The following is a 26,027-nucleotide window of genomic DNA, read 5'->3' as shown; positions in this document are numbered from 1 at the left end:
TCCAGACATTCTGGAGTCTTATTTCAAACGCCTCTTTATATGATACAGCATCCAGGCATGATGGAGAGAACCTATATTGTAACTATTCCTCTCTACTGTCTAGTTTTTTTTATGACCTTGCTTTAAGAGGCTACGGTTTTCTAGTCTAGGTTATAGACTGATCAGTGCTAACTCAGGCAGGAAGACCTTTACATCATTCATCTGTTCGCTATATTTCTATTAATGAAGCCTAGACCAGTATTTTCCCTTTTTAGCCATCACAACACACTCATGTTGGATTTGGCATCAGCTAAAACCAATGACTCCCAGCACTGGGTCCTCGGCAGGTTTGAGAAGTATCTTTCTAGCCAAGTTCCTGACAACAGTACGGAGTTGGGGAAGGCGAAGTCAAAGAATGGCTGGCACACTACTAGAGACTGCCTTCAGGTGTATCATTACCCTCTTGGTAAGGACTAAAACAGACAAGGGAAGTAAGAGACCAATTAGCAGAGTCCAGGTTTGGAGAATTCCTTAGAACTCCTAGATTTTACATACCCAACACACATAAATGATTAAGTCCCTCAAGCAAGACTGGCAACAAAGGACCCATTTGTCCTTTCATAGTCTGAACTTTCTATAAATGGCCTTGCACTTTTGACCATCAGTCATTTTAAAACAGGTCTGAGGGGTCACAAGTTACTTAAGCCCTGAATTGACTGATGGACATTTCAAACGTAGCAAGTAGCACAAATCACCTTAAATCAGATTTTTTAAAAACCCAAATTTTGTATTCTTCATCCCTCTTTTGGGGAAAATATTTGCTAAAAGGAGCATCACCCTGGAGTGGCAAGTATCACCAAAAGGAAAGCGTTGCTCTGGATGTACGATCCACCCACCGCTTCGAGGCGCCCTGCATTGGGCTCTGGTTGAGCACGGAGGCGTGCAGGGTCAGAATAGGCTCGTGTCAGCCAGATCCTAGGGCGTCCACGTGAGGCGTGGGGTCGTGGGCTCACTTTTAACCTCCAGGAGGACCAGCCAGGCCGTGAAGATAAATAAAAGGGGAAGAAATTTTGTGCCCCACGTTGTTGAGGCCAGGGCTGGAAGCGATTTCAGAAGAGGTCTTATGAGCTCCCTAAAATCCACCTCTCTCCACCACGCATTCAGCCCAGGTCAGCGAGGCAACATTCTGTTAGGAGGAAACTGTATCCACGTTGGGTTGTGAGGACAGAGCGGTTCAGAGCACTTTCCTCGTCCGCGCTCACACTCGGCCTCTCTCTCTCCTCTGACCACACTTCTACTACATGCATTCTCTGCTCTGCACCTCCCTTCACCCCGCTCCGCACCACATTCTTTCCCCACAGCCCCAGAGCCTTTGGCCCGCCAGCGTCCACCTCCACCCCCACCCCGGCCTTACTTGGTCCCCACGCGGGCAGAAGGTGGGAGGAGCTGCATCGGGCTAGCGCAGACTTGCCCGGCGGCCGCTGCGGGACTCTCACTCCAACACCCCGCCCGCCGGCCCGCCTGCGCGGGCCGGGGACCACGCCCTCCTCCTGTCGCTAGGGAAACTCTGTCCACCCTTTTTGTGACTCCGGACCTGAAAGGACTTGGGCTCTGGACCGGTCCAAACCACCTTTCACACCAGATCCTAGAGGACACCTCTCTTCCCTTTGCTCCAATTCAATCGCCCCAGAGTTGAAGGACATCCCAAGGATGGGGAGATTAGAGTTCACCCAATTGCCCTAGGCTCCTGAAATTATCCCTACTTTCTCCCTCTTCAAAAGTCTGTGGTTACCAGAAGCTCACAGCAAAAGTTCTGGATATAATATATTCAGATGAACACTTCTTGAGCATTTGCTCTGCATCAGGTTTTAAGTGCATGAAAACTAAGGGAAGTTATAGTTGAATGACAGTAGCATGGCCTGGAAGAATACGGTCTGCTTGACAGAGGAAACATTCAAAAAAAACTTTTTGAAAGAGCAGAGGTGAACTGGATTCTTCAAGGCCAAATAGGAATTAGCAATGTAAAGCAGGCAAACAAGAGCCAGGGTAAAAGCCCAGAGCGAGGGGTAACAACATGGTATCTTAGGTGCTGGCGCAGTCCGGAGCAGGAGACCAGGTTGAAGAAGCAGGCAGGGAACAGCCAAATGGGAAACATCTTGCGAACTGAATGTTCATGCTCAGAGTTTAGAAAACTTTCTGGCAATATGGTATGAAGGATAGGCCAGAGGAGGTTAAAAATCAAGGCAAGGATGCCTGTGAGAAGTAGTGACATTTCAGAGAGGACAGCTCTGCGTAATTTATGGAATGGAAGAAGCTCAGTGACCAGTGTGAGGGGTGGATGTGCCTGAGGCCCTCCAGTTGATGGTGGTGCCACTTACTAACAGAAACTACAGGAGGGGAAACGCTGGGGGGCAGGGGGAAGTTACTGATCCAGTGATGCCTTATTGCATCAAATTATCAATGGACTAGGTAGGCTCTTGTGTAGAACAAGATCTGGGCTAAAACTCCTGACACAGTCTACCACTGGACTTTGAAGTCACCTAAGCTTTAAAAAAAAACAAAAGGCAGAGGAAAAGAATGGAATCACACAAAATAGGACATTATGGTGGGAAGAGTGAGTGTAGGGGACAGAAAACATTGGAAAGCTGAAAAACAATGAAGAACAGGCAGAGATGTGGGGAGAAAATTATACAAGAATAGTGTCACGTGGGACCAGAAAATAAAATGTGATGAACAGGGCCTCTAAGATTAGGTGAGAAAAATGTACACTGCATTTGACAATGAAAGGCCATTAGTGCTGTCTGCAAGGCCAGTTTAAACATAATTTAAAGTCGTTTTCAATACAAACTATTACTCTGAATGACACAGAGAAAACAGGTTCATCACGCTGGTGCCTCTGGATGACTAATCAGTGACATCAGTACCTCATACATGGCAGGCTCTTAATAAATCTTTCCTGTTGAACTGCACCAGACAGCATGCATCTCAATACGTTGTACCTGAATATATGTTTTCAGAAGTGGATGTCGCAGGGTAGGTTAGGAGGTACATGACAGTGTAAAAACATATGCAAGAAAAAAAATGTATAATAGCAACAGGCAAATGCTCACTTCAGTCATAATTCTAAATTACTTATTTTCACATTAACATAGCTGTTTCTACAAACATGTAAAACTGAACTAGTAATATTATACATGTTTAAATGGTTGAGATGATTTGAAGAGCTTTTATTAAAAAGTGATCAGGAGCTGGCTGAAACTCTCACCAGAAAATGTAAAATATCCATAACTACTTTTATTCATAGCAAGTTCAGAGCTAAGCTTCCTGAAAAGCTGGATTATCTAATATCATAATAGAGATGACCAGATACTTGACAGCCATCATCTAAGGTACCGGCTTAACATAAAGTGATGATTTGAAGAAACAGCTCCCTCCAGCCCCCACCCCTTATATTTACAACAAAAAGACTAAGTTGTTTGTTTGTTTTTTTTTCATAAAGCATTCATTTAATATAATGAAATATAGACAACCTAATGAAATGTAGACAAATGTAGACAGGTGCAATGGGCTCAAGGAAAGAGCATATCAAAACTTTTTCACTTTTATTAAAGGCTTTGATGAGAACTTCATAAAATGTCATGAAATTCTATTTGCTATACAATAAACATCTACTTCTGAGTAGGAGACAGGTCATTATAGCAACCATTTTAATGGGTAAATGAATTCTGAATTCTTAGTATTTGACTAAAATATGAAACATTTTTGCAATTAAACTGACAATGTAGCTTAAGTAAGATTTCAGAAATGTCTCCTGGAAAAAGTGGGAATGTTTCCTTTTAAACTCTGAATAGTTACAGTTAAGGTGCCATAAATTAGACAAAGCTAGAAAGGAGCATCATGTTTCTAGAAAAGAATAGCATGCAACATGGACATTCTCCATGTCAAACTGACAACCACTGAATGACAATGACTTATTATACACAGGAAAAATAGAACACATTCTCCAGAAGGAAAGGGCATTACAAGATAATTCTGATAAACAAACCCCTTATTGAAATCTTGAATAGCTTCAGAGAATATCATCATGGAATGGGTAGAGGCAATTTATAGGACATTAAAGGATTCCTTTATCTTATGATACCCTCCTTAAATATAAACACAAATCAAATATAAACACACTTGTAAAACTGTGATTCTCTTAATCAAACATGTGTTTACTATCACACTCAGCTACTAGCGGCATTTGGATGCAAAGGTTTAACTCGTGCTAATCTGGACAAACCCAGGCGGAGACTCTGATTTGGAGACTTAACAGACACGCCTGCCAGTGGGCTCCTGATGCTGCTGCTTCCGGACATCGCTGAAAGAAAACATAGCACCTGATGCTGATGATGTTAGAAACCTCCTAACAAAGATCAACTTACAAAACAAAAGATGCAAAAAAAGGTAAGTAGAGATTACTCTGGTATACAAGCTCTATTCAAACTACAAACAAGATCAAAAGAATGAACAGTATTAAAGATTAGAAAGAATATAGTACTGCCTATTTTCAAACATGCTCCGAAGGCAAGGTAACGACACCAAAACTTTAAGCATGAAAGCTGAAGTTGGTAAGTTGGGAGCAAATAACATTGGTTGTAGAGGCATAGAGAATAAAGAAATGCATGCAGTTATAATTTCTAGTAGTAGAAAAATCTAATGCATTTTTAAAAAATCCCATATTTTTCCAAATACTCCTTGAATCTATTTTTTTTCAAATATTAAATAACTGTAAACACGACCAATACTCTTTTTACTTATTTATACTAGTTCTTTTAAGTGACATCGTATAGTATTTGCCTTCTCTGACTGGGGCTGGGGTGGGTGAGTGAAATAGATAAGGGGGGGGGGGGGGATAAAGGAGATTAAGAGGTACAAACTTCCAGTTATAAAAGAAATGTCCCAGAGATGAAAAGTATAGCACAGAGAATATAGTCAATAATATTAGAATAATGTTGTTTGTTGACAGATGGTGACTACACTTATCATGGTGAGCACTGAGTAATGTACGGAATTGTTGAATCAAGATATGCCTGATATTTCAGAAGATGAAGTAATTAAGAGACGTTAAGTAATTATGCAGCCTCAGACTGAAACCCTTTCCTTTTAATGCTTTTTTTTTTTTTAATATTTCAAGCTTTTATTTAAATTCTAGTAACATATAGTGTAATATTAGTTTCAGGAGTAGAATTTAGTGATTCATCACTTACATATAACACCCAGTGCTAATCCCAACAAGTGCCTTCCTTAATGCCCATCACCCATGTAGCCCATCCCCCCACCCACCACCTCCCCTCCAGCAACCCCCAGCTTTTTCTCTATAGTAAGAGTCTCTTATGATTTGCCTTGCTCCATTTTTTTCCCTTAAATTCCACATATGAGTAAAATCATATGGCATTTGTCTTTCTCTTATTTATTTCATTCTAGCTCCATCCACATTACTACAAATGACAAGATTTCATTCTTTTTCATGGCTGAGTAATACTCCATTATGTGTGTGTGAACACCACATTGTCTTTATTCATTCATCAGTCAGTGGACATTTAGGCTCTTTCCATAGCTTGGATATTATTGATATTGCTGCTATAAACTTGGGGTACACATGCCCCTTTGAATCAGCATTTACCCAAAGGATACAAAAATACTGACTCAGACTGAAATCTGTCTATTAATACCTAGTTATCAGGGAGTGACCACTATGGACCAATCAAGAAATGTCAGTAAGGGGCACCTGGGTGCCTCAGTCAAGGTAAGCATCCCACTCTCGATTTCAGCTCAGATATGATCTCACAGTCATAAGATTGAGCCCCACCTTGGGCTCCAAGCAGAGTGTGAAGCCAGCTTAAGATTCTCTCTTTCCTTCTCCCACCCTCCCTCCCTCCTTCTCCCTCCCCCAATCTCTCAAAAAAAAAAAAAAAAGAAAAGAAAAGAAAAAAGAAATGTCAGTGAAAAGAAGTAAACCAAACCTGAGTAGATTTGGAGGGACTTAGAAAAGGAAAGGGGACAAAGGGGGAGAGACATACCAGACAGAGGAAACTGTATACAGAGAGGCTCTTAGAGAAGATATACATTGTGTTTAAGGAAGAAAAACTGTATCAGTTTCACTGGACTAGGAAGTGGACACAGGACCAGTTATGAAGCCACAGGTAGCTTGGGCATGAAATGAATGGGGCCTGGACTAGGGTTTTGGTAATGTCGGGAAGGGTGAAAGCCAAAGAATTCTTGAAGGATCAGCAAGGCTTGGCTGTGGAACAAAAGAACACAAAGGGAAGAGAAGTCAAGTCTGCTAGGGCATTTGTGAAATGCTAGAAGTCCCACGTACAGGTCCTGAGGCTTCAGTCAGACTATGATCAATGGATCTTGAGCAAACAGACTTGTTGCCAAAAATAAACATCAGGAATTGAAAATGTGGACACTCTTTGACACTGTAATTCCACTACTAGAAATTTATCCTAAGAAAATAATCAAGGATGTGCTCACAGATTTCTAAAATAAGGATGTCTGTGCTTCTTGTAACCTTATTTATGACTCTGAAAAAACAATAAGCAATCTGGATGCTCAGTAGAAGGGAATGATGAATGACAAATAAATGCAGCAACTAAAAACCTTGGTTTTGAAGAATGCGTAATAATATGGTATAACATTTGCAACTAGGAAAAAAAGCTGACAGTGATAATTTTCCAAGCCTCTGCCCTTAATCAATAAATATACCATACCTGGTGGGACCCACTTAGGTTTTTTGTTTTCAGCCAAAGGACTGCGTATTTGTAATGGTTTCCTAGTGACCTCCGAAGAACCAGAAACCTTTTTTGGTGAAGGCTGAAGTTCTGATTTCACAGAAGCTGGAGCAGAGTCTCCTGAAGTCACTTTAAAAAACATACATAGAAAAAGGTTTTCATAGAGGAAGAATAAGTCTGGCAGGTAGGTATAAAAATTATAAAGTTACATAATCTCATAAAAATTAAAAAGGCAAGATTATCAATTAGAGAAACTAATTATACACAAACATTTATTGAGAGCCTAAGAACAGCCATCTTTAATGAGCATTTATATGCCAGGCAGTGTGGTAAGCATGCCATATATATCGCTTTTAACCCTTAGAGCAGCTCTCATACCGATATTCCTAGCCCCACTGCCAGATAAGGAAACAGACAGGCTGAGCAGTCTGCCTGCAGTATGCCAGCTGGTGCGTCCCTGAGCCAGGATTAGGAACCAGGTCTGGCTCCATAGTCCATATATTATATAATGGCGTCTCATCAGTATGTGTCAGTGAGACAATATATTAGGCTCTAGGGTCACAAAGAGCTCACAGATCCTGCTGCCAAGGAATTTACGGTTTGGTCACTAGACTCTAGTAGAAAGGGGAAAAAAGTAAAGACATGTGTATAATGCAGTGGGGATAAGAGATAAGACAAAGTCTAGAGGTATACACAGGAGGGAACCTACAATCTGTATGCATACCTGCATAGGGGTAAAAGTTACAAGGAAGTTGTTTGAGGATAGTTTGAGCCAAATCAAGGTTGAAGAGGAAAGATGAGTTAGAGGGAAGTTTTCCAGGCAGAGGGAGTAGAGCATGCAAAGCTGGAGAATGCAGCAGGTCTCAGGACCGGCCTCCGGTTCAGTATGGCTGGAGCAGGAAGGTCAAGGAGAGAGACACGGACAGGGTGCACATCACTGATGAAGAGCTGTGTGCACCAGTGAAGGTGTCTGGCTAGTCACAGTCATGTACTGGTTTTTCTTGGGAACACTTGTGTTCTGAACACATCTTTCTGATGGTAGCGTATGGCAAGCAGACCACCTAGAAGGCTCTTCAGGTTATAAAGAGGTAGGAGGTGATAAAGGCCTGAACCCAGGGAGCATGAAGGAAAGAACAGCAGTTGGAGATCTTTTAGGAATTCGATGGGGGGAGGTAGTGATGGAGATGAAGAAATAATCATAACTTGCAAGTTCCTGTCATGGGCACACTGCTGGATGGTATCATTTACCCAGAGATGAACACAAGAATGAGACTAGGTTTTGGTGTCTGGGGTGGGGGGAGAGAGGAATGTGCTGGAAATGAAGGGAGGAGAGGTAGAATATAAATTCACTTCTGAGATAATGCTTGCTGTGATATACCTAAGGATATCTAAAGGTATTTGAAGATGAACATTTTCACTATATACTCTTCTTAATGTTAACCTCTATATTCCCTAGATCAGCACTGTCCAACAGAAGCTTTTTTGCTGTGATGGAAATTCTGTGCTATCCGTGTGATAGCCACTAGCCACATGTTGTTATTAAGCACTTGAAATGGGGTTAGCAAAACCTGAATTCACTTTTAAAGTTTATTTAATTTTAATTAAGTCTAATATAGCTGTATACAGCCAGTGACTATCATATTGGACAGCACAGCTCTCAAAAATTTTCTCTATCAAGGGAAAAATTGTAACATGTGCCTGATGAAAAGACTCTCAATGGTTATTCCATATGTTACTAGTGGGACTAGTAATATATTCCATATTTCCTAATTCTTAACCCCATTATTTGGCAGTTAAATTTTACTACTAAAATTATATTTTAAGCTTCCTTGTGAAACAACTTGCTCCAATCCAGTAGACCTGAAATGGTAAATTCCAATGTGTAAACTAACATTTTATTCTTAATTTTTAGTATGTCTTGGTGAGGAAGCATAAACAAGCATCCAAAGAAAATATAAAATACATTCATACTGTCAATGACTTTTTCATATCAGTTTGTGGTAGGCAGAAGGATGGACCCTCAAAGATGTCTATATCCTAATTCCCAGGACACGTGTATGTCACCTTCCACAGCAAGGGACTTGGCAGATGTCATTAAGTTAAGGATCTTGAGAGGGGGAGACTATCTTGAATTATCTGGATGGCCCAATGTACTCACAAGGGTCCTTATAAATGAAAGTGAGAACCAGGAGAAAGAGAGAGAGAATCAGTGATGTGATGTGAGAAAGTCCCTGCCTTTTCTGGCCTTGAAGGTGGAAATGGACCCCTGTGGACCACCAGTCAAAGGGCACAGGCAGACTCTAAATGCCACAAAAGTCAAGAAAAGGAATTTTCCCCCAGAGCCTCCACAAAGGAACACAGTCCTGCTACTAGCTTGATTGTAGTGCAGTGAGAAGCACTTTGAACTTGTGGCCTCCTCAATTATAAAATTATAAATTTGTGGTTTTAATCCACTACGTTTGTGGTTATTTGTCACGGCAGCAATTGGAAACTAATATACAGTTTTATATCTAAAACCCACTGCACTTAAAACCTAATTTCTGAAAACCAGATGAATTTGTCAATTTAAAAAGACACTAATTAAAACCTTATTAATTCAGAATACAGTAGAGGGAGGAATATGAATCAGTATTTAGTCCTTATTTCTCAGTAAGTACTCAGCACCACACTAGTTAAGGTGACAGCAGCTCCCAGCACCAATAAATGGAGTCTGAATAATGGAAATCTTAGTTTCAAACAATGAAGACAGAAAAATATATATCGATAAGTAAAGAAAAATCAAGTTAATGTAAGTTATAGTTCATAATAATCTATTATATATTATGAACTCAAGAAAAACCAAAAAAGCCCTAAAACACATAGCAAAAGGGTTCTCAAATCAAAGACTAAGTCAAGCATGAAAGCAAGAAATTAGAATCATGTAAACTTCCCTGTTAACTGCCTGGAAAAAATGTGGTCCAGTGGCTAAAACTTGGGCTCTAAATGGACAAAACTAGGTGCAAATTCTAGCTCCTCATTTAATTAGCTGTAAGAATTCCTACAAATTATTTAACCTGTCTGAGCCTCAGTTTTCTCACTATCAAATGCAGGTGATAATAGCTACCTCAGAGGGTGGCCATCAGTGCTAGTGGAGGGTAATTCTAGTAAGAGCTGGTAGGCAGTAGACAGTGGGCAGAACTCGTCTGCTTTTCTCCCTTCCCCATCCCTCCTTCCATCTACGTTTCTTAGCTAGAAATGAACACTGGCAAAATGTTACGGAGAACAAAGGCAAAGGTAAGAAAAACACAAATAAACCAAATACGTTTTATAAAGTTAGTGTTTTGGATTAAGCTTACCCAAAGTATTACATTTGGATTTAGGTTTCTTCTCCTTCTTTTCAACTGGGGATTTGACCTTCACTTCTTTCTTTTTAATTTCTTTCACTTTATTTTTTCTCACAGTGAAGTCTTCATCATTATCTTCACTCTCACTAAAATCAGAGTCATCCTCAGACTCTTCACCTAAAACAAGAGGATTGCATATACTTGATCTTTGTTCTAAAAAGTGAGGCTTCCATGTATACCTGAAACTAACACAACATTGCTTGTCAATTTACTTCAGTTAAACAAAAAAAGGGCTTCTATGGCCTTGAATTTACAGCCTTTGCACTAGAGTCTTGTGCGCCTCCTGCTACGCTATGCCACCGCAGTCACTGAGAGGTCACCTGGGTTTGAATCCTGGCCCCTCAGCTCACACTTTGTGTGACCCTAGGGCGCTCACTTCACTCGGCTTAAGTTTTCTATGTATAAAATGAGGATCACCATAAAACCTACATCATAGGGTTGCTGTGTGGATTCAATGAGTTAATAGAGGCAAAGCCTTTAGAATGACATCTGGCAGACAACAAGCAAAACAGAATTGTTTGCTCTTACTATTATCATTATAGTTCCCATCAGTAATCTTTGCTTCCAATGTTTCCAGTTTAATTCAGTGACTTTCGAAAAGAATGATAGGGTACAACATTACCAACTCTTTCAAAACAATGACCTTGATGGTGATAGTAACATTATACCTTCCTTTAATCACATAAACTTCAACATTCTAGAATAGAAACCCAATGGGAATCTAGAACAGACTAACCATACCACAACATCTTAACTTATAATCCTACATATGATTTCATTTGGGCACACCTGTTATTTCCCACAAACCCTTCTCTCTACTGCGATGCTACAAGCCAGAGAAGTAATAGATTAAGGAGCTACAGCTGCTCTGAGAATAAGCACAAAGAATAGCTGATAGTCAAGCAACGATTCTTCTATTTTGGGTGGGGGAGGGCCAAGGAGGGGGAGGGGGTCAGAAAACCATGTCTTGTAAATAATAAATTCTGAATGCTAAGTGTAAATAAGGATTATTAGGACAATATTCATAAAAACTTTATTTTTTTAATTATAAAAGCAGTGTATGCTTATTGCAGGAAATGTAGACCACAACAAAAAAGTATTAAGGCAAAAGAAAATCTCCTAATCTCACCACTCAGAGATAACTGTTATGCCCATCACATATAATATCTACCTATCTGTAGGAAATATTTTATATAAAAATAAATATCCATAAAGTTTTTCAAGCATACACAACCTGAAACAGTAACACAGCACTCAGATTCAATATTCATCAATACTTTGCTACATCTGCTTCATCTCTCTCTCTCTCTCTCTCTCTCTCTCATCTTCTTCCTTTTCTTCTGGAAGTATGTTAAAATAAGTCTGAGGCATCAGGTCATTACAATTGTACATACTTCACACTGCATCTCTAGAACACATGAGCTTTTTTTAAAAAAACACAACAATGTCATTATCATATCTTACAGTATCAACGATAGTGTCTTGGTATAATCTTCTATCCAGTCCACATTAACCACTTTTTTTTTAAGCCCCCAACATGGGGCCTTGAACTCACGACCCCAAAATCAAGACTTAAGCTGGGATCAAGAGTCGGACACTTAACTGACTGAGCCACCCAGGTACCGTTTAATCACTTTAAAATAGAGCTATTGGGGCACCTGGGTGGCGCAGTCGGTTAAGCGTCCGACTTCAGCCAGGTCACGATCTCGCGGTCCGTGAGTTCGAGCCCCGCGTCAGGCTCTGGGCTGATGGCTCGGAGCCTGGAGCCTGTTTCCGATTCTGTGTCTCCCTCTGTCTCTGCCCCTCCCCCGTTCATGCTCTGTCTCTCTCTGTCCCAAAAATAAATAAAAAACTTTGAAAAAAAAAATTTAAAAAAAAAATAAAATAAAATAAAATAAAATAGAGCTATTGAAGTAACCAAGTCAGTTGTCCTATAGAACTTCTGACATTCTGCATTTGTTGTCTGCTTCCTTCCTCATGGCGTTTTGCTTATTCTGTGAGCTGGAATTTTCTCAAGGCCCAATTAGAATCAGGCTCACCTTGTTATTTTTTTGTAAGAATGTACTTCATAAGAATGCTCTGTACTTCCTATTATATCAGATCAGAAAGCATAGAACATATGGTTGTCCCACTCTTGGTTGGCACAGTTGCCGCCAGCCTGAATTCTCATCGTGAAGATCCTCGTCAGCTTTTCATTGATGGCCTTTGCCTAAATTAACAATGTCATTATGATCTTCAAATTACTATTTCCTTATTCTGTCTTTCCATACAAATAAAAACTTAAAAACACATGAGAGTAATCAACCCACATATTCACATGACGATTACTGGGTTCTATAGAATTAGCCATATAATGCCAGCAGACCACACGAAGGCTGCTATATATAGTACTTTGAAAATCAAGTAATTGGGGCACCTGGGTGGCTCAGTCAGTTAAGTGTCCGACTTCAGCTCAGGTCATGATCTCACGGTCCGTGAGTTCGAGCCCCGCGTCGGGCTCTGTGCTGAGGCTCAGAGCCTGTGCTCAGAGCCTGGAGCCTGCTTCGGATTCTGTGTCTTCCTCTCTCTCTGACCCTCCCCCGTTCATGCTCTGTCTCTCTCTGTCTCAAAAATAAATAAAGATTAAAAAAAAAGAAAAAAGAAAAATCAAATAATTATTTCTGGAGTCCCAAAAGGACCTAGGTTCAGGGAGGGCAAGTAGTGGAGTTTCTCCAAAGTTTCAAAATATAGACTCTAGAAGGACCAAACTTCCTATGTATCCCACAGTTCTGGTAGTGCATGTGTTCTTTTCTTGGCCTGAGAGAATAAATGGTAGCAACTGGCTAAACTCTACTTATCAAACTTATCTAACGGTAAGGTCCAACTGACCATCATCAGTCAACAGAAAAAGCAGTTAAATCATCTGGTGGTGGTAAGTGGAGCTCCCAGAATTCCAAGTCATTAGCATACCAAATTGGTGAAGCTGAAAGGCCCCAACAATGGGGTTACGGATTCTGTGAATCTTTAGATGTCCTTAAGAAAAGTCTATGTTCTCTCCAATTTTCATTTTTCTTTCCCTGCCGAAGGTCACAAATGATCCTTTCTCTTCTCATCTAACTACCATTCTATTTTGTTTCTATGAATTTGGCTATTTTAGATACCTCTTATAAGTGGAACCACTCAGCATTTGTCTTTTGTGACTGGCTTATTTTGCTTAGCATAAAGTTTTTACGGTTCACCCAAGTTGTAGTGCATGATGGGATTTCCTTCCCTTTGAAGGCTGAAATTCTATTGTATGTATAGACCACATGGTGTTTATCCATTAAACTGTGATGGGCATTTGAGTTGCTCACCCCTTAGCTACTGTGAATAACACTGCTATACATATGGGTGTGCAGATATCTGAGACCCTGCTTTCAATTCTTTTGAATATATACCCAGAAGTGGGATTGCTAGATCACATGATACTTCTATTTTTAATGTTCTGAGGAGCTGCCACCCTGCTTTCCACGGTGGAAATCCCACTAAGAGTGAACAAGGGTTCTAATTTCTCCACATCCTTACCACACTAGTTATTTTCTGTTTTTTTGACATCCTAATGGGTGTAAGATGACACCTCATTGGGATTTTGATTTGTATTTCCCTAATGATACTGATATTGAGCATCTTTTCATATGCTTTTTGGCCATTTGTGTTTTTGGAGATTTTAACAACTTCCTTTCAAAGGCATAGAGGCGACTTTAAAGTCACTATCCAAATTATAATCTCGATAAAAACTTACTTTTATAAAATTATTAGAGAGAGAATATATGAGGTTGGAATGCAAATAAGAGAATATTATTCTTTTCAAATTCTATCATACCTCTAGAAACATAACCCATTAATTACATAAACCCAGTAAACAAAGCAACTGATTTCATTTCCACACAAACATTTTTAACCACTATTAAAGACAAATTAATTTCATTGGCATGTTAAGTAGACTTGCAATTTATAACTTTAAAATTGTTGACTGATTTTTCTGACAAGCATGTGTCAAATAACGATAATGACATTCTGGAAGTGCCACAATCATATCCCTGAAGAAACAATTAAACTGACAAGGAGTTATTTTCTTATTTTGGGCTTTTTTGTATTAAGTAACCTTAAGTTGGGAAACATTCAGTCCATGCTCTACTATGCTTCTTCAGGGCATTTTCTTTCCGTGGCTCCTACTTTCCGGTGCTCCAGTTACATCAGTGTTTCTCAAAGTTAGATCCCTAGACTGTCTGCTTTGGGATGACCCAGGTCATATAAAGGGGCAGGTACTGGTTCAAAAGGCAGACGTCTGGGCTCTACTCTGTCTTCCTCTTCTACATAGCTCTTCTACGATGACACTTGATACATTCTACATTTCATTACTGTCTGTGTCCCCTCACTCAACTTTAAGCTTCTTAAGGGAGCTCTGTTTTGTTCACTGCTGTATTTGCTGTATTCATTGCTGTAGTGTCTTCAATATAATGCACATAACAGATACTCAAATATTTATAAAATGTTGATGAACAAATCCATTTGTCAATAGCATGTTAAAATCTATCAAAATATAGCATCCGATTTGGCACAAATTTATGGATTTATTCATTTTAATTTTTAATTAATATATTATGATGCTCTGTCCAGGTCACTATGCTTCCCATTTGCCCTAATTTCTGAATGAATCTGAAAAACAAAGTCACAAATAAAAATATAGGTTTCATATCACTTCATCCCCAAGATACTTCATGGATTTCTAGTATTATAGAAAGAAGTGTACACTTCTTAGAAAGTGCCAGCCTGCCTCCTTAGCCTCTTCTAGAACATTCTCTGCCACAGGCTTCCTGATCACTTTCTTCTATGTGTGCTTGTCTATGCCATTGTTGATGCTTTTCTATCAGTCAGGAACGCTATTTTACCCTTTTAGTTTGTGTAAATACTACTTATTTTTCAAGGTACAGCTTAAAGGTCACCTCCACATGAAGCTTCTCCCCAAATGGCAGAGCTGGATGTAACTGTCCTGTAAGTTCAAGTTTGCATATACCAAACATTTAGCACAGTGCTTTGCATCCACTAATGGTCTTTAAGAAATTTTTACTGAATTTCCATAGGCTTAATTTGGAGGTAGGATATAACTCACCAGTTGCAAAGTCTGGTTCAGAGTCATTAGCACTATCGCCATCACTGCCTTCCAGAAGAATCTTCCTCTGTTGTACCATAGCCTTTGATGCTGCTTTTCTTTTCCCTTGAACACCAGGAAAATCATCTTCCTCAGTAATCTTATCCAAATCTTCAGGAGAGGCATAAAAACCAACAGAAAACTTTTTGTGACAGATAATATTGAAAGAACTGCAAAATAGACTTCTATCACATCCGTTGTTTTTATCTGCCCAGCTTCATTCTTCCGCTGCTTCTAATAGATCACATAGTCCAATCTGGCACAACCATGATAAACGTCAGTATCCTGACAACAGAGTCCAGTTTAAGAATAAGTGTGAGACCCAACTGAGGAGGCTTTCCCCAAGAAATCTGAAAAGTGGAGCAGGGAAGATGCAGCCCCTTTCTTCAGTGGTCAACAGCTATCAACTAGAAGCCACCGGTAGTCATGACCTTCCACCAGGGAAGAAAAGGAAAATTGGTCTGCAGTAAAAGAGAAAAAGACTAAAACACAAAGAAACAAAGGAGAGGAGGTGAAGAGAACCTTGACAAATTTGAATATCTTGGTTCTAGCTACAGTGTCAGGTATTGAAATAGAAGTTAGAAAAATAGCTTGTTGATAGAAAAAATTAGTATTATTATTAATATCAAAGCTTACCTAAATAATCGCTGGCTACACTGCAATTGGATATATGAGGGGCCTTACTCATTGTTTCACTTTCACGACTGTCACACTTTTCAATGCCTAAAGGTAAGGAGGAAGGAAAAAGATACAGATGCACCTTAGTCAATGGGTAGAAATAGGAAAACTGGTGTTCAAATGTAAAAGCATTCAGATACAGATGAATGATCCAAGCTCAAGCTAGTATGACTTACCTTGGAAAGGTCAGCATACGGTTTAGGAGTTGGGCTCTGAAATCAAACACACTTAGACTTAAGTTGAAATTCAGGCTCTACCCCTCCAACTGGCTACACGAGTATGGGAATATGGCTTATCCTAAGACTTAATGTCCTCATCTATATTGTGGAGAGAAAAAATAGAGCGTGGACTAATTAGGTGTATTGTGGGGGATCAAAGTGGGTCACATGTAGAAATTGCTTACTGTAGTGCCCAGCACATAGGAAACAGTCAATAAATACTAACTATCATTTCTGTGTAATAGATACATGCTTTTACTAACAAAGACTTTTCAATCATTATAATAACCTTAAAATGATCTAAAGTATTTCAAGAGGACTTTGAGTTATGGTAACTGTACTAATAAATCCCAGTGCTATAAAGTATATTAATCTATGAGAACTGGTACTTCCAAGGAAATCCTGCTATATATTCTACCAGCCCTTACAGGAGAGAGATGAGTTCCATTTTCTCAGTTTTGGATATAAGATAATTCTCTTTGTTTCTTTGATTTCCTGATTAGTAAACGGCTCCCTAATCAATCAACAGTGTTTTATTTACTGTCAAATAGTAGGCAATAATGACTGAAACATCTATACCCCTAAATGAGCTAATGAGTTAAAAATATCCTCCAACATAAAAGAAGCTAAGTCAAAACAATTTCATCTAAAAAGCATGCTAACAGTTTGAATGTCTTTTCCAAGAATAATGATCTCTGCCTCTCCAGAGTATCAATATTGCCATCTGCTACACAGTTGCTAGAAAAATCGAAGGAGAAAAACCCAGAGAAATCCAGAAGTCCTACATCTTGTAAGTCCACTGAGCCTGCTAACCAAACTAGTACCTTCAGCCTTCGTAAATAATAAAAATTACCCTCACTAGTAATTTGAATTTTGAGAGAAAAGAGATGGGTTATTAGGACTGTATAGACCAATTCATTTGCTTAAGAAATTAAATTTCCACTGTAAACAAAAGTGACTTGCATCCAAGCTCATAGTCCATGACTTAGTCCAGAGTTGGCATCAGGTGTTAAGCAGAGAGATGCGTGTGCATGAACGACATTCATGCAGAATAAAGCACGGAATCTAATTATGCCAGTTGCTCCATTTGCTATCCAAAGTATTAAACTCTTATTGTTTCCTCTATGAAGGCTCATCCGGAGACACAATTACAAAAGCAATGAGGTTACAAAAAGAAATATATAGAAAGTAAAGTTACTTTTATCTTGAGCCTCTTCCGCATCAGTGGTGACTGTTGGAAGTTCCTTCACTGATAAAGCAAGTGCGACTTCTAAGTCTCGCTGGTAGAGCTTGTCATCTAAAGCCATCCTAAAGGGAGGCAAAAAAATAAAAATGAGTTTTTAAAAATATCAATCTCAACCAAACAGCAAAATCTGAGATTTTTCTGAATCACTATTTAAGAGCTGCTAACCTCACAAAAATGTTTTCTAAACAGTAATCGTGATCATAACTGACTTTAATGGTTAAGACTGCTAATGTGAAGTAATGTCATGTTACAGGTGCATACGAGATTGAAAGAGCAGCAGTCTGTGCTGTTGTACGTATTGCCTCCTTTCAGGGTAATGTCAGTCCTTGTTACCAACGCCAAGCACCTGCTCAACCTAGAATAAAGACTTTCCTCAAAAATCCACTTAGAAATCTTCTTTGACCTCACTCACACCTCCTTAAACAGGTATTATAGCTCTTTTATTAAACTGTTCCTCCCAATCTAGACTTTAACAAATATGTCACCAAGTACTTACTGTGTATGAGGCACTGCACTAAATAGAATATTAAAAGTACCCTGAAGGAGTCTGCAATTAATGAGGAGGGTAGGGAAATAAGACGTACTGATAATTTTCCTATATGAGCAGATTATTATGTCTCCTATTAAAGGTGGTCAGAGTGTTAGGGTGTGTAAGAAAAGAAATCAAAGACAGATTTAAGAAAAAAGTTATATAAAGGACGAAATACTGAGATGCACCTTGAAGGATTTATTTTTTAAAAATAAGTTTTATTGAGATATAATTCACACAGCATTAAACTCACCCTTTTAAAGTGTACAATTCAGCAGTCTTTAAGTATATTCAGAGTTGAGAAACCATCACCACTACCTACTTTCAGAATACTTTCATCACCCCCAAAGAGACCCTATATTCATTAGCAGTCACTCCCTGCTTACCCGCCCCTAGCACCTGGCAACACTAATCTACTTCCTGTTTCTATGGACTCACCTATTTTAGACATCTCAAGTCAATGGAATCATACATGTGGACTTTTTATGTCTGGCTTCTTTTGCTCAGCATGTTTTCAAGGTTCATCCATGTCGTAGCATGTATTAGTACTTCTTTTTACTGCTGAATGATATTCCAGTGTATAGACAGACCACATTTTATTTATCCACTCATGAGTTGGACAGACATTTGGACTGCTACCATTTTCTGGCTATTGTGAATAATGCTGTGAAGCTTTGTGTCCAAGTTTTTGTGTGGGTATATGTTTTCATTTCTCTTGAGTACATACCTAGGCAGGGTCATAGAATAACCCCATGTTCAACATTTTGAGGAACTGCTACTCTGCTTTCCAATGTGGCTGTACCATTTTACATTCCCAGCAACAATGTACAAGAAGTCCAGTTTCTCCACATCCTCATTAACATTGGTTATTGTCTGTCTTTTTGATTATGGCCATCCCAAAGGGTGTGAAGTATTATCTCACCATGGTTTTGATTTGCATTTCCCTGATGGCTAAGGATGCTGAGCATCTTTTATGTGCTTATTATTAACTTGGAGATGTTCTTTGGAGAAATGTCTACTCAAATCCTTTGCCCATTTTGTAAATTGGGTTATTAATCTATTTACTGTTGAATTGTAAGACTTCTTTATATGTTCTGAATACAAATCCTTCATCAATTATATGATTTGCAAATATTCTCTCTCATTTGTAGGTGGTTTTTTTTTTTTTTTTTTTTCCCACTGTACTTAAACCTAGCACAAGAATCTCAAAACCGAAAACAAAAAAAGAGAAAAAGGTAATGAGCAGGACATGGGGTAACTTTCTCTGTGTTAATGAGCTTTTCTCCAGCTTGCAGCAGTGAACCACACCATCCCCCATGTTCCATTTGTTAATAGTCCCCTTCTGCCAATCTCCTCTCCATACTTCAGGTTTGGGGCCTCTCAGGACTTCCTTCCCTCATTCTCTCTTCTCTCTTGGAACTAGTGGAAATCCAGAATTCGTCTAGAAACTATAGGACCTTTTCAGTGCTGGACCAGTCTAAACAATATAAAGAAAAAATATCTTTTATCTGCAGAAAAATACATGGTTTCAATTTTTATAAAACTATCTTTACAGATTGTAATTTTAAACAAAGTAGTCTTGTAAGACTTGAAGACTTTAGAGACAGATATACAGTCCTATAAAAGTAAGCTGTACCTCCTAAACTTTGTAATTGTCTTTAATGAATACTTAATGAATACTTTAATGAATACTTAATACTTAAATGAATATTTCCTAACATGTTTGTGAATTTCTTTTTTTTTTTTTTTTTTTTTTTTAATTTTTTTTTTCAACGTTTTTTATTTATTTTTGGGACAGAGAGAGACAGAGCATGAACGGGGGAGGGGCAGAGAGAGAGGGAGACACAGAATCGGAAACAGGCTCCAGGCTCCGAGCCATCAGCCCAGAGCCCGACGCGGGGCTCGAACTCACGGACCGAGAGATCGTGACCTGGCTGAAGTCGGACGCCCAACCGACTGCGCCACCCAGGCGCCCCTTTTTTTTTTTTTTTTTAATTTTTTTTTTTTTTTTTTTTTTTTTTTTGTGAATTTCTTTTTTAAGGCAGAAAGTCAGAAGGGGATTAATGGTACATCCCTGTTCTCCTACATGCACTAAATAAAATAATACCTACGACTGGGCTCAAGTTCTAATTTAAACGAAGAGTTCAAGGGACGCCCGGAGGGCTCAGTCGGTTAAGTGTCTGACATTGGCTCAGGTCACGATCTCGTGGCTTGTGGGTTTGAGCCCCATGTCGGGCTTTGTGCTGGAAGCGCAGAGCCTGAAGCCTGCTTCACATTCTGTGTCTCACTCTCTCTCTGCTTCTCCTCCGCTCATGCTTTGTCTCTCTCTCTTTCAAATAAACAAATAAATAAATAAATAAGCATTAAAAAAAATTAAACCAAGAGTTCAAATTTGTCCCTCTTTTAAGTTAACACATCGAATGTATATTTACTGTATGTCTTACCTCTCACCTTTTTTTAGGGGTTTTCTCTTGCAATGGGATATCTTCTTTCTGGAGATTCTTCAGTTTAGGTTTCCTTGTTTCTAGTTTTAACTCCTTTGGTGTTGTTCTGGGTTTTTTATTTAAAGGTGCAGTTGCAGAAATAAAGTCATCTATTCATGTGTGAATCAAAAATAAAAGAACATATAAAAAATAAATTAATTAAACAAAATAAAATATGAAACTGCTTTTCCTAAGAAATAAAACATTTTCTTAGCAGCTGAAATTCACTACAGTGTGTGTTCAAGGTTTAAACATTAAGAAAGTTGTTTAATTGCCATCATTTAAAAAATGTTGGCGTATTATTTGTCTTTATTCTCACTCATGCTTTTCAACTTTGTTTTAGTGGCCTTTGTTTATTAAAATATAAGTCTATCAAAAGCCAATTCACTACAAAATGTGATCTAGTTCCATTGACATTCAACATAAACCTGCTGTGATAGTTTTTTTTTTTAAATTTTTTTTTATGTTTATTTATTTCTGAGACAGAGAGAGAGCATGACTGGGGGAGGGGCAGAGAGAGAGGGAGACAGAAAATCAGAAGCAGGCTCTGGGCTCTGAGCTGTCAGCACACAGCCTGACGCAGGGCTTGAACTCACGAGCTGTGAGATCATGACCTGAGCCGAAGTTGGATACTCAACCGACAGAGCCACCCAGGCGCCCCCTTGCTGCGATAGTTTTTACACACATGTGCAGCACATGGATGAATACCCTCAGGGTACACGTAGTCTTGATTGCAGCGTTAGCATTTATTAATACATGTTGTCTCTGCCAAGTTTCCCCATGTTGGAATATGTTAACTTGTGACTTACCACCACGTCCACCCCATAATGTCTAGGACACTACTGTCAATTTATAAATATTTGGTGACATACTGATAACAGTAATAAAAAGCTACAGGTCAGAGTCTACACTATTTTCTCCCAAGTCTTAGACACATTTACAGTTGAGCCCAATGCAAAAAACAGGTTCCTTCAAACCTCTGGATAACTGAACATTTGACTCACAGAAAGCTCTGTCTGAGAAATACAAAACCTATTTCGAAATATGATGTAATCTAACTGTTTCTCACACTTTTTGACCAAAGTTCCCTTAACAGCAGAGACAAAGAAATATATAACCCAATAGACTATAGCCTATGCCCAACCTTTCTTCAAGGTCTTGTTTTTGTTTCTTTTTTCCTTTCCAAGTTTTTATTTAAATTCCTGTTAACACACAGTGTAATATTAGTTTATTAGTTTCAGGTGTACAATTTAGTGACTCTACACTTACATACAACACACAGTACTCATCACAAGTGGTACCCTCTTTAATTCCCACCACTTATTTAACCTACCCCCCCTCCACTTCCTTCTATAATCATCAGTTCTCTATAGTTCAGACTCAGTTTCTTGGTTTGCCTCTCTTCCCCCACCCCATGTTCATTTTGCTTCTTAAATTTCACCTGTGAGTGAAATCATATGGTCTTTGTCTTTCTCTGACTGACTTATTTCACTTATCCTCTAGCTCCATCCACATTGTTGCCAATGGTAAGATTTCACTCTTTTTTATGGCTGAGTAATATACGATCTAGCAATTGCACTACTAGGTATTTACCCAAAGGATACAATAATACTAATTGGAAGGGACACATGCACCCCAATTTTTATAACATTATTTACAATAGCCAAACTATGGAAAGCACCAAATGTCTATCGACGGATGACTGGATAAAGAAGTGGTATAGAAGGTTGGGGCGCCTGGGTGGCACAGTTGGTTGCGCATCCGACTTCGGCTCTGGTCATGATCTCACAGTTCATGAGTTCGAGCCCCGCGTCAGGCTCTGTGGTGACAGCTCAGAGCCTGCAGCCTCCTTTGGATTCTGTGTCTCCCCCCTCTCTCTGACCCTCCCCGCTCACACTCTGTCTCTCTCTCTCTCACTCAAAAATAAATAAACATTAAAAAGAAAAAAAAAAGTGGTATAGAAGGTCTCATTTTATTGTACAGTTAATGAGGATTTCACATTATATTCTGTAACACATTTGTGTTTCAAAAGACAATGTGTTCCTTCTTAGGGAAAGAGATAGGAGGAGACAAACCACACTATGAGAAACATGGACCTAGAGTAGTTTAGATCTAAAGAGCCATTTCACTAGGTCCTGTTCATTTATCACTTACCTACATAATTCTTGTCAGTGTAATTATCAGTAGAATTATCCCAAATGCTTAGAAAATTACTTTTGCAGCCCTAGCTCATATACAATTGGGTAATATGTTCAATATTAGAGTTCTATATGTCATATGAATTCTGAGAAAATAAATTTCCAAGTTTTTAAAGCAAAAATATGAATCTCTACTTACCATCACTGTCAGAGTCCTCAAACTGTGAGTAATTGACCGATTTCTTATGCCTATGAGCAAGACAATTTTTTAATTACACAAATGCCAATTTCCCACCTCTAATCCTTAAGACCATTGACAGTCTGAGTAAATGAAAATGTGTTTCGATTCTCCTAAGAGTACTTAAACTTGACAGGGCACCTGGGTGGCTCAGTCAGTTGAGCAAACGACTTTGGGTCTGGTCATGATCTCATGGTTCATGAGTTCAAGCCCTGCATCGGGGTCTGTGCTGACAGCTCAGAACCTGGAGCCTGCTTCTGATTCTTTGTCTCCCTCATTCTCTGCCTCTCCCCAACTCATCATGCTCTTTGTCTCTCTTTCTCAAAAATAAACATTAAAAAAAATTTAAAAAAAAGAAGTTGGATTTTACAGTAGGGACTTAGCATTAGCTAAAATAGTTATAACCATACTTGATATACCTGATAAGGAAAAAAAATAATTCAGATAACCCTCAAAATAAAAATAATATCATTAGCACAATTTATATACTGTTTAATTGCTGTGGGGCATTTATAAGTTCCTGTTGTATCTATTCTTTTGTTTTATATATGCATTGTCTTCTTACTAGATTATAAACTTGACACTTAAAGATATTTTCTCTCTCTTTTTAATCTCCCCACAATACTAAATAATGTTCTTTATGCAACGGACATTGAAACAATGGTGACTTTGTACCTACCACCTCAAATGAATCTTCATACTACTTTAGAAAACCATTAGAAAAAAGTGATATTCAAAGTGAAAAAAAAACAAATTCACTTTCTTCTTTCTTCCTCTAAGCACTAAATGAAATGGCCTTGTAGTTTTCTTTTCTACCTTCCACCAAACACCCAAGTGTGAATAACCTAGTAGGTCACTTGTTCTTTCAAGGAAAATGGGTATTCTACGAAAAAGAGGTCAGGTCAGCTCCCAACTCAAACAATCTCACAAGTGCTTTGCCTGAAGACAACCACCATAGAAGTACTTTATGTATGTATTTCATTTCCTCATGTAGAATATTAAAATGAAGAATACTCTTGTTACTCTCCTACTCTTTGGAGTTAATGAATTTTAAAAGCTGAATAAAATATGAAAGCCTCTTTAGAAATTCTGAAACTGAATCATAGTAAAAATAAAAACTCTTAAAAAAAGAATATGCTCAGTAATTGAGCTACAGTGAGGATGACAATTTTTACTGCTTCATCAAGCACATTCTTAAGTGAAACTGGTTTTTTTTTTTTTTTTTTTTTTTTTGTACCCTGAATGTGCAGCAGGAAAGAATACAATGACACTTGTGCAATATGGTGCCACTGCCTTGATTCATGCTCAGGTGCCAGCAGTTACACCACCATTGCAGTGCAGATGATAGAACAATGAAAAAAGTGAGCAATGTCTTAGGAGTATTGTGAAAATAGTTTTGACCTCATGGACCTCCTCAGAGGGCCTCAGGGAACCCTGGGGGTCTTCAGACCGTACTTTGACAACTGCTGTTCCAGACAAAGGGATTATGTCCTCGCTACTTGGGTGGACATACTGAAAATCCATTTCAGACTTCATATGTTCAAAATGGAACTCCTGATCCCCCACACCTCCTGAACCTGTTCCCTTTCCTAGTCTTCCTCATCTTGGTTAATACAAAGACCGACCATTCAGTAGCTCAGGCCAAAAACACTGTGAAATCATCCTTTTTTTCCCCTTAACCTCCACATCTATTCCATCAGCAAGTTCTGTCAGCAGTATCTCCAAAATATACCCCAAATCCATCTATACCATTCCATGTCCACTGATAACATCCTACTCCAAACCACTATCTAATGATGTAGTGGTTTCCTTGTTGCCATTCTGGTCACCTTATCTCTCATTCTTTCTCCACCAGCAGCCAGTGAACTTTATAAAACCAAAATTAGATTTTCCTGCCCTATTTAAAACTCTCTGTTGACTTCCCATTGTTCGTAGAATACAATCCAAACTCCTTTTTAAAGCCTGCAAGGTCCTACCTACTCTGGCCTCTGCCTATTTCTCTGCCTTAATCCCCTACAATTCTCCCCACTGCTTGTTAATGCTACAGCTTTAGAGGCCTTCTTTCTCTTCCTCAAACAAAGTCAAGCTCAGGGCCTTGGCTTTTGTCCCCTCTACATGGATTGCCCCTGATTTTCGCTGGCTAGCTCTTTCTCATCACTCATGTCTCAGATCATGTATTATCTCCGCAGAGAGGCACATCCTAACTACAGTGCTTACAGAAAGACTTTCCTCCTTCTATCACTTTGCGGTATTTGTGGCCCCCTACCCTCACCCCTGTAACCTCCCACACCTAGTGGGATATATTAATCCTTATTACAATAACTTTCTAAATGAATGGCTGACTGTAGGCCTCCATAGCACTCCACTGTGGTTAAGTAGAGCAATAGTTTCAAATAGTATAATGGAAAACACAGAGGCTCTGGAACCAGTACGATTTAGGTTTGAGTGTTATCCTGCCACTCACTAGCTGTGTGACTCCGTTAACTTGGCCTTTATGCCTGGGAGTTTAAATCGATAAAACAGGAATATCTAGACTGCTATATCAAAGAACTATAGTGATAAAATAAAGAAGTAACACGTGAGTAGGAGATGGTTGAAATGTAAAGCGCTGTTCGAATGCTAACAGACCAAAGGTTTATTTAAATGGCTGGGTGGGGGGCAGTAAAAGAATCGGCAATTGCTGCAAAGGAAGGCATAGAAGGATAAAGGTAGGATGCTAGGATACTGCTGTGGAATGGGCGGCTCTCAGTGGAGGCTGGAGAGCTCCACAGAAACCGTCCATCCCACCTTCGCTACCCACCGTCCTATTCGGCCCTTTCCCGTCAATCGTGTGCAGGCCAAGTTGCCTACGGCGTCTTCCTGCTTCTTCCCATCCCCGCAGATGTCATGAACTACCCACCTCACAGGCCGCACCATGGCCCCCTCCAAGGCTGAAAGTTTGCAGCTTTCAAGCTCTTGTTGGCAGCAGTGGCTGTTTCAATTCCCGCCCAAAACCAGACACTAGAGCTCTCCGCCCCCTGCCACCAGCCCTCCAATGATTACCAGCCATCCTTGCTGCGGCGCATGCGCACTGAGAAGAACAGCTGGCTCACGCAGTTCCCAAGATATTGCCCTTCCGCATCCGGTCTACCAAAGCGGAGCACAAGCTTTGCCAATGCACTTTCGCCACGACAGTGGATTTTTTTTTTT

The 26,027-nt window shown here is 39.3% G+C and overlaps 2 protein-coding genes across 9 annotated transcripts in view; both read right to left on the bottom strand.

Moving 5' to 3' along the window:
• DYRK4 (dual specificity tyrosine phosphorylation regulated kinase 4) overlaps positions 1 to 1,488 on the bottom strand; it is a 52,198-nt gene extending 50,710 nt beyond the window's left edge. For all 4 annotated transcript variants that reach the window (XM_060658651.3, XM_060658652.3, XM_060658654.3 and 1 more), the window contains exon 1: positions 1,394 to 1,488. The gene's annotated coding sequence lies outside the window, so the exon portion shown is untranslated. The remainder of the gene's footprint in view (positions 1 to 1,393) is intronic.
• A 2,060-nt stretch (positions 1,489 to 3,548) lies between these two features.
• Positions 3,549 to 25,925, bottom strand: RAD51AP1 (RAD51 associated protein 1). 5 transcript variants are annotated; one of them, XM_078450149.1, is made up of 9 exons: positions 25,881 to 25,925; positions 22,800 to 22,849; positions 20,431 to 20,572; positions 17,403 to 17,512; positions 15,945 to 16,031; positions 15,270 to 15,419; positions 10,091 to 10,255; positions 6,735 to 6,884; positions 3,549 to 4,339 (listed from the first exon to the last, which is right to left on the bottom strand). In XM_078450149.1, the coding sequence occupies exons 1-9, from the start codon at positions 25,901 to 25,903 to the stop codon at positions 4,206 to 4,208; spliced, it is 1,011 nt and encodes a 336-aa protein (XP_078306275.1). In that variant the 5' UTR covers positions 25,904 to 25,925; the 3' UTR covers positions 3,549 to 4,205. The 5 variants fall into 5 exon arrangements, with proteins under 5 accessions (XP_078306275.1, XP_060514639.1, XP_060514640.1 ...); XM_060658656.2 differs by lacking the exon at positions 25,881 to 25,925 and adding an exon at positions 25,639 to 25,874; XM_060658657.2 differs by lacking the exon at positions 25,881 to 25,925 and adding an exon at positions 25,639 to 25,874 and having other exon boundaries at positions 15,270 to 15,374.
• Between the last annotated feature and the right edge of the window lie 102 nt (positions 25,926 to 26,027).

Source organism: Panthera onca, chromosome B4 (assembly GCF_046562875.1).
Source record: "Panthera onca isolate mPanOnc1 chromosome B4, mPanOnc1 haplotype 2, whole genome shotgun sequence".
NCBI classification, from domain to species: domain Eukaryota; kingdom Metazoa; phylum Chordata; class Mammalia; order Carnivora; family Felidae; genus Panthera; species Panthera onca.
Note: the sequence above shows the minus strand (reverse complement) of the source record. Positions and strands in the feature narration are given on the sequence as shown.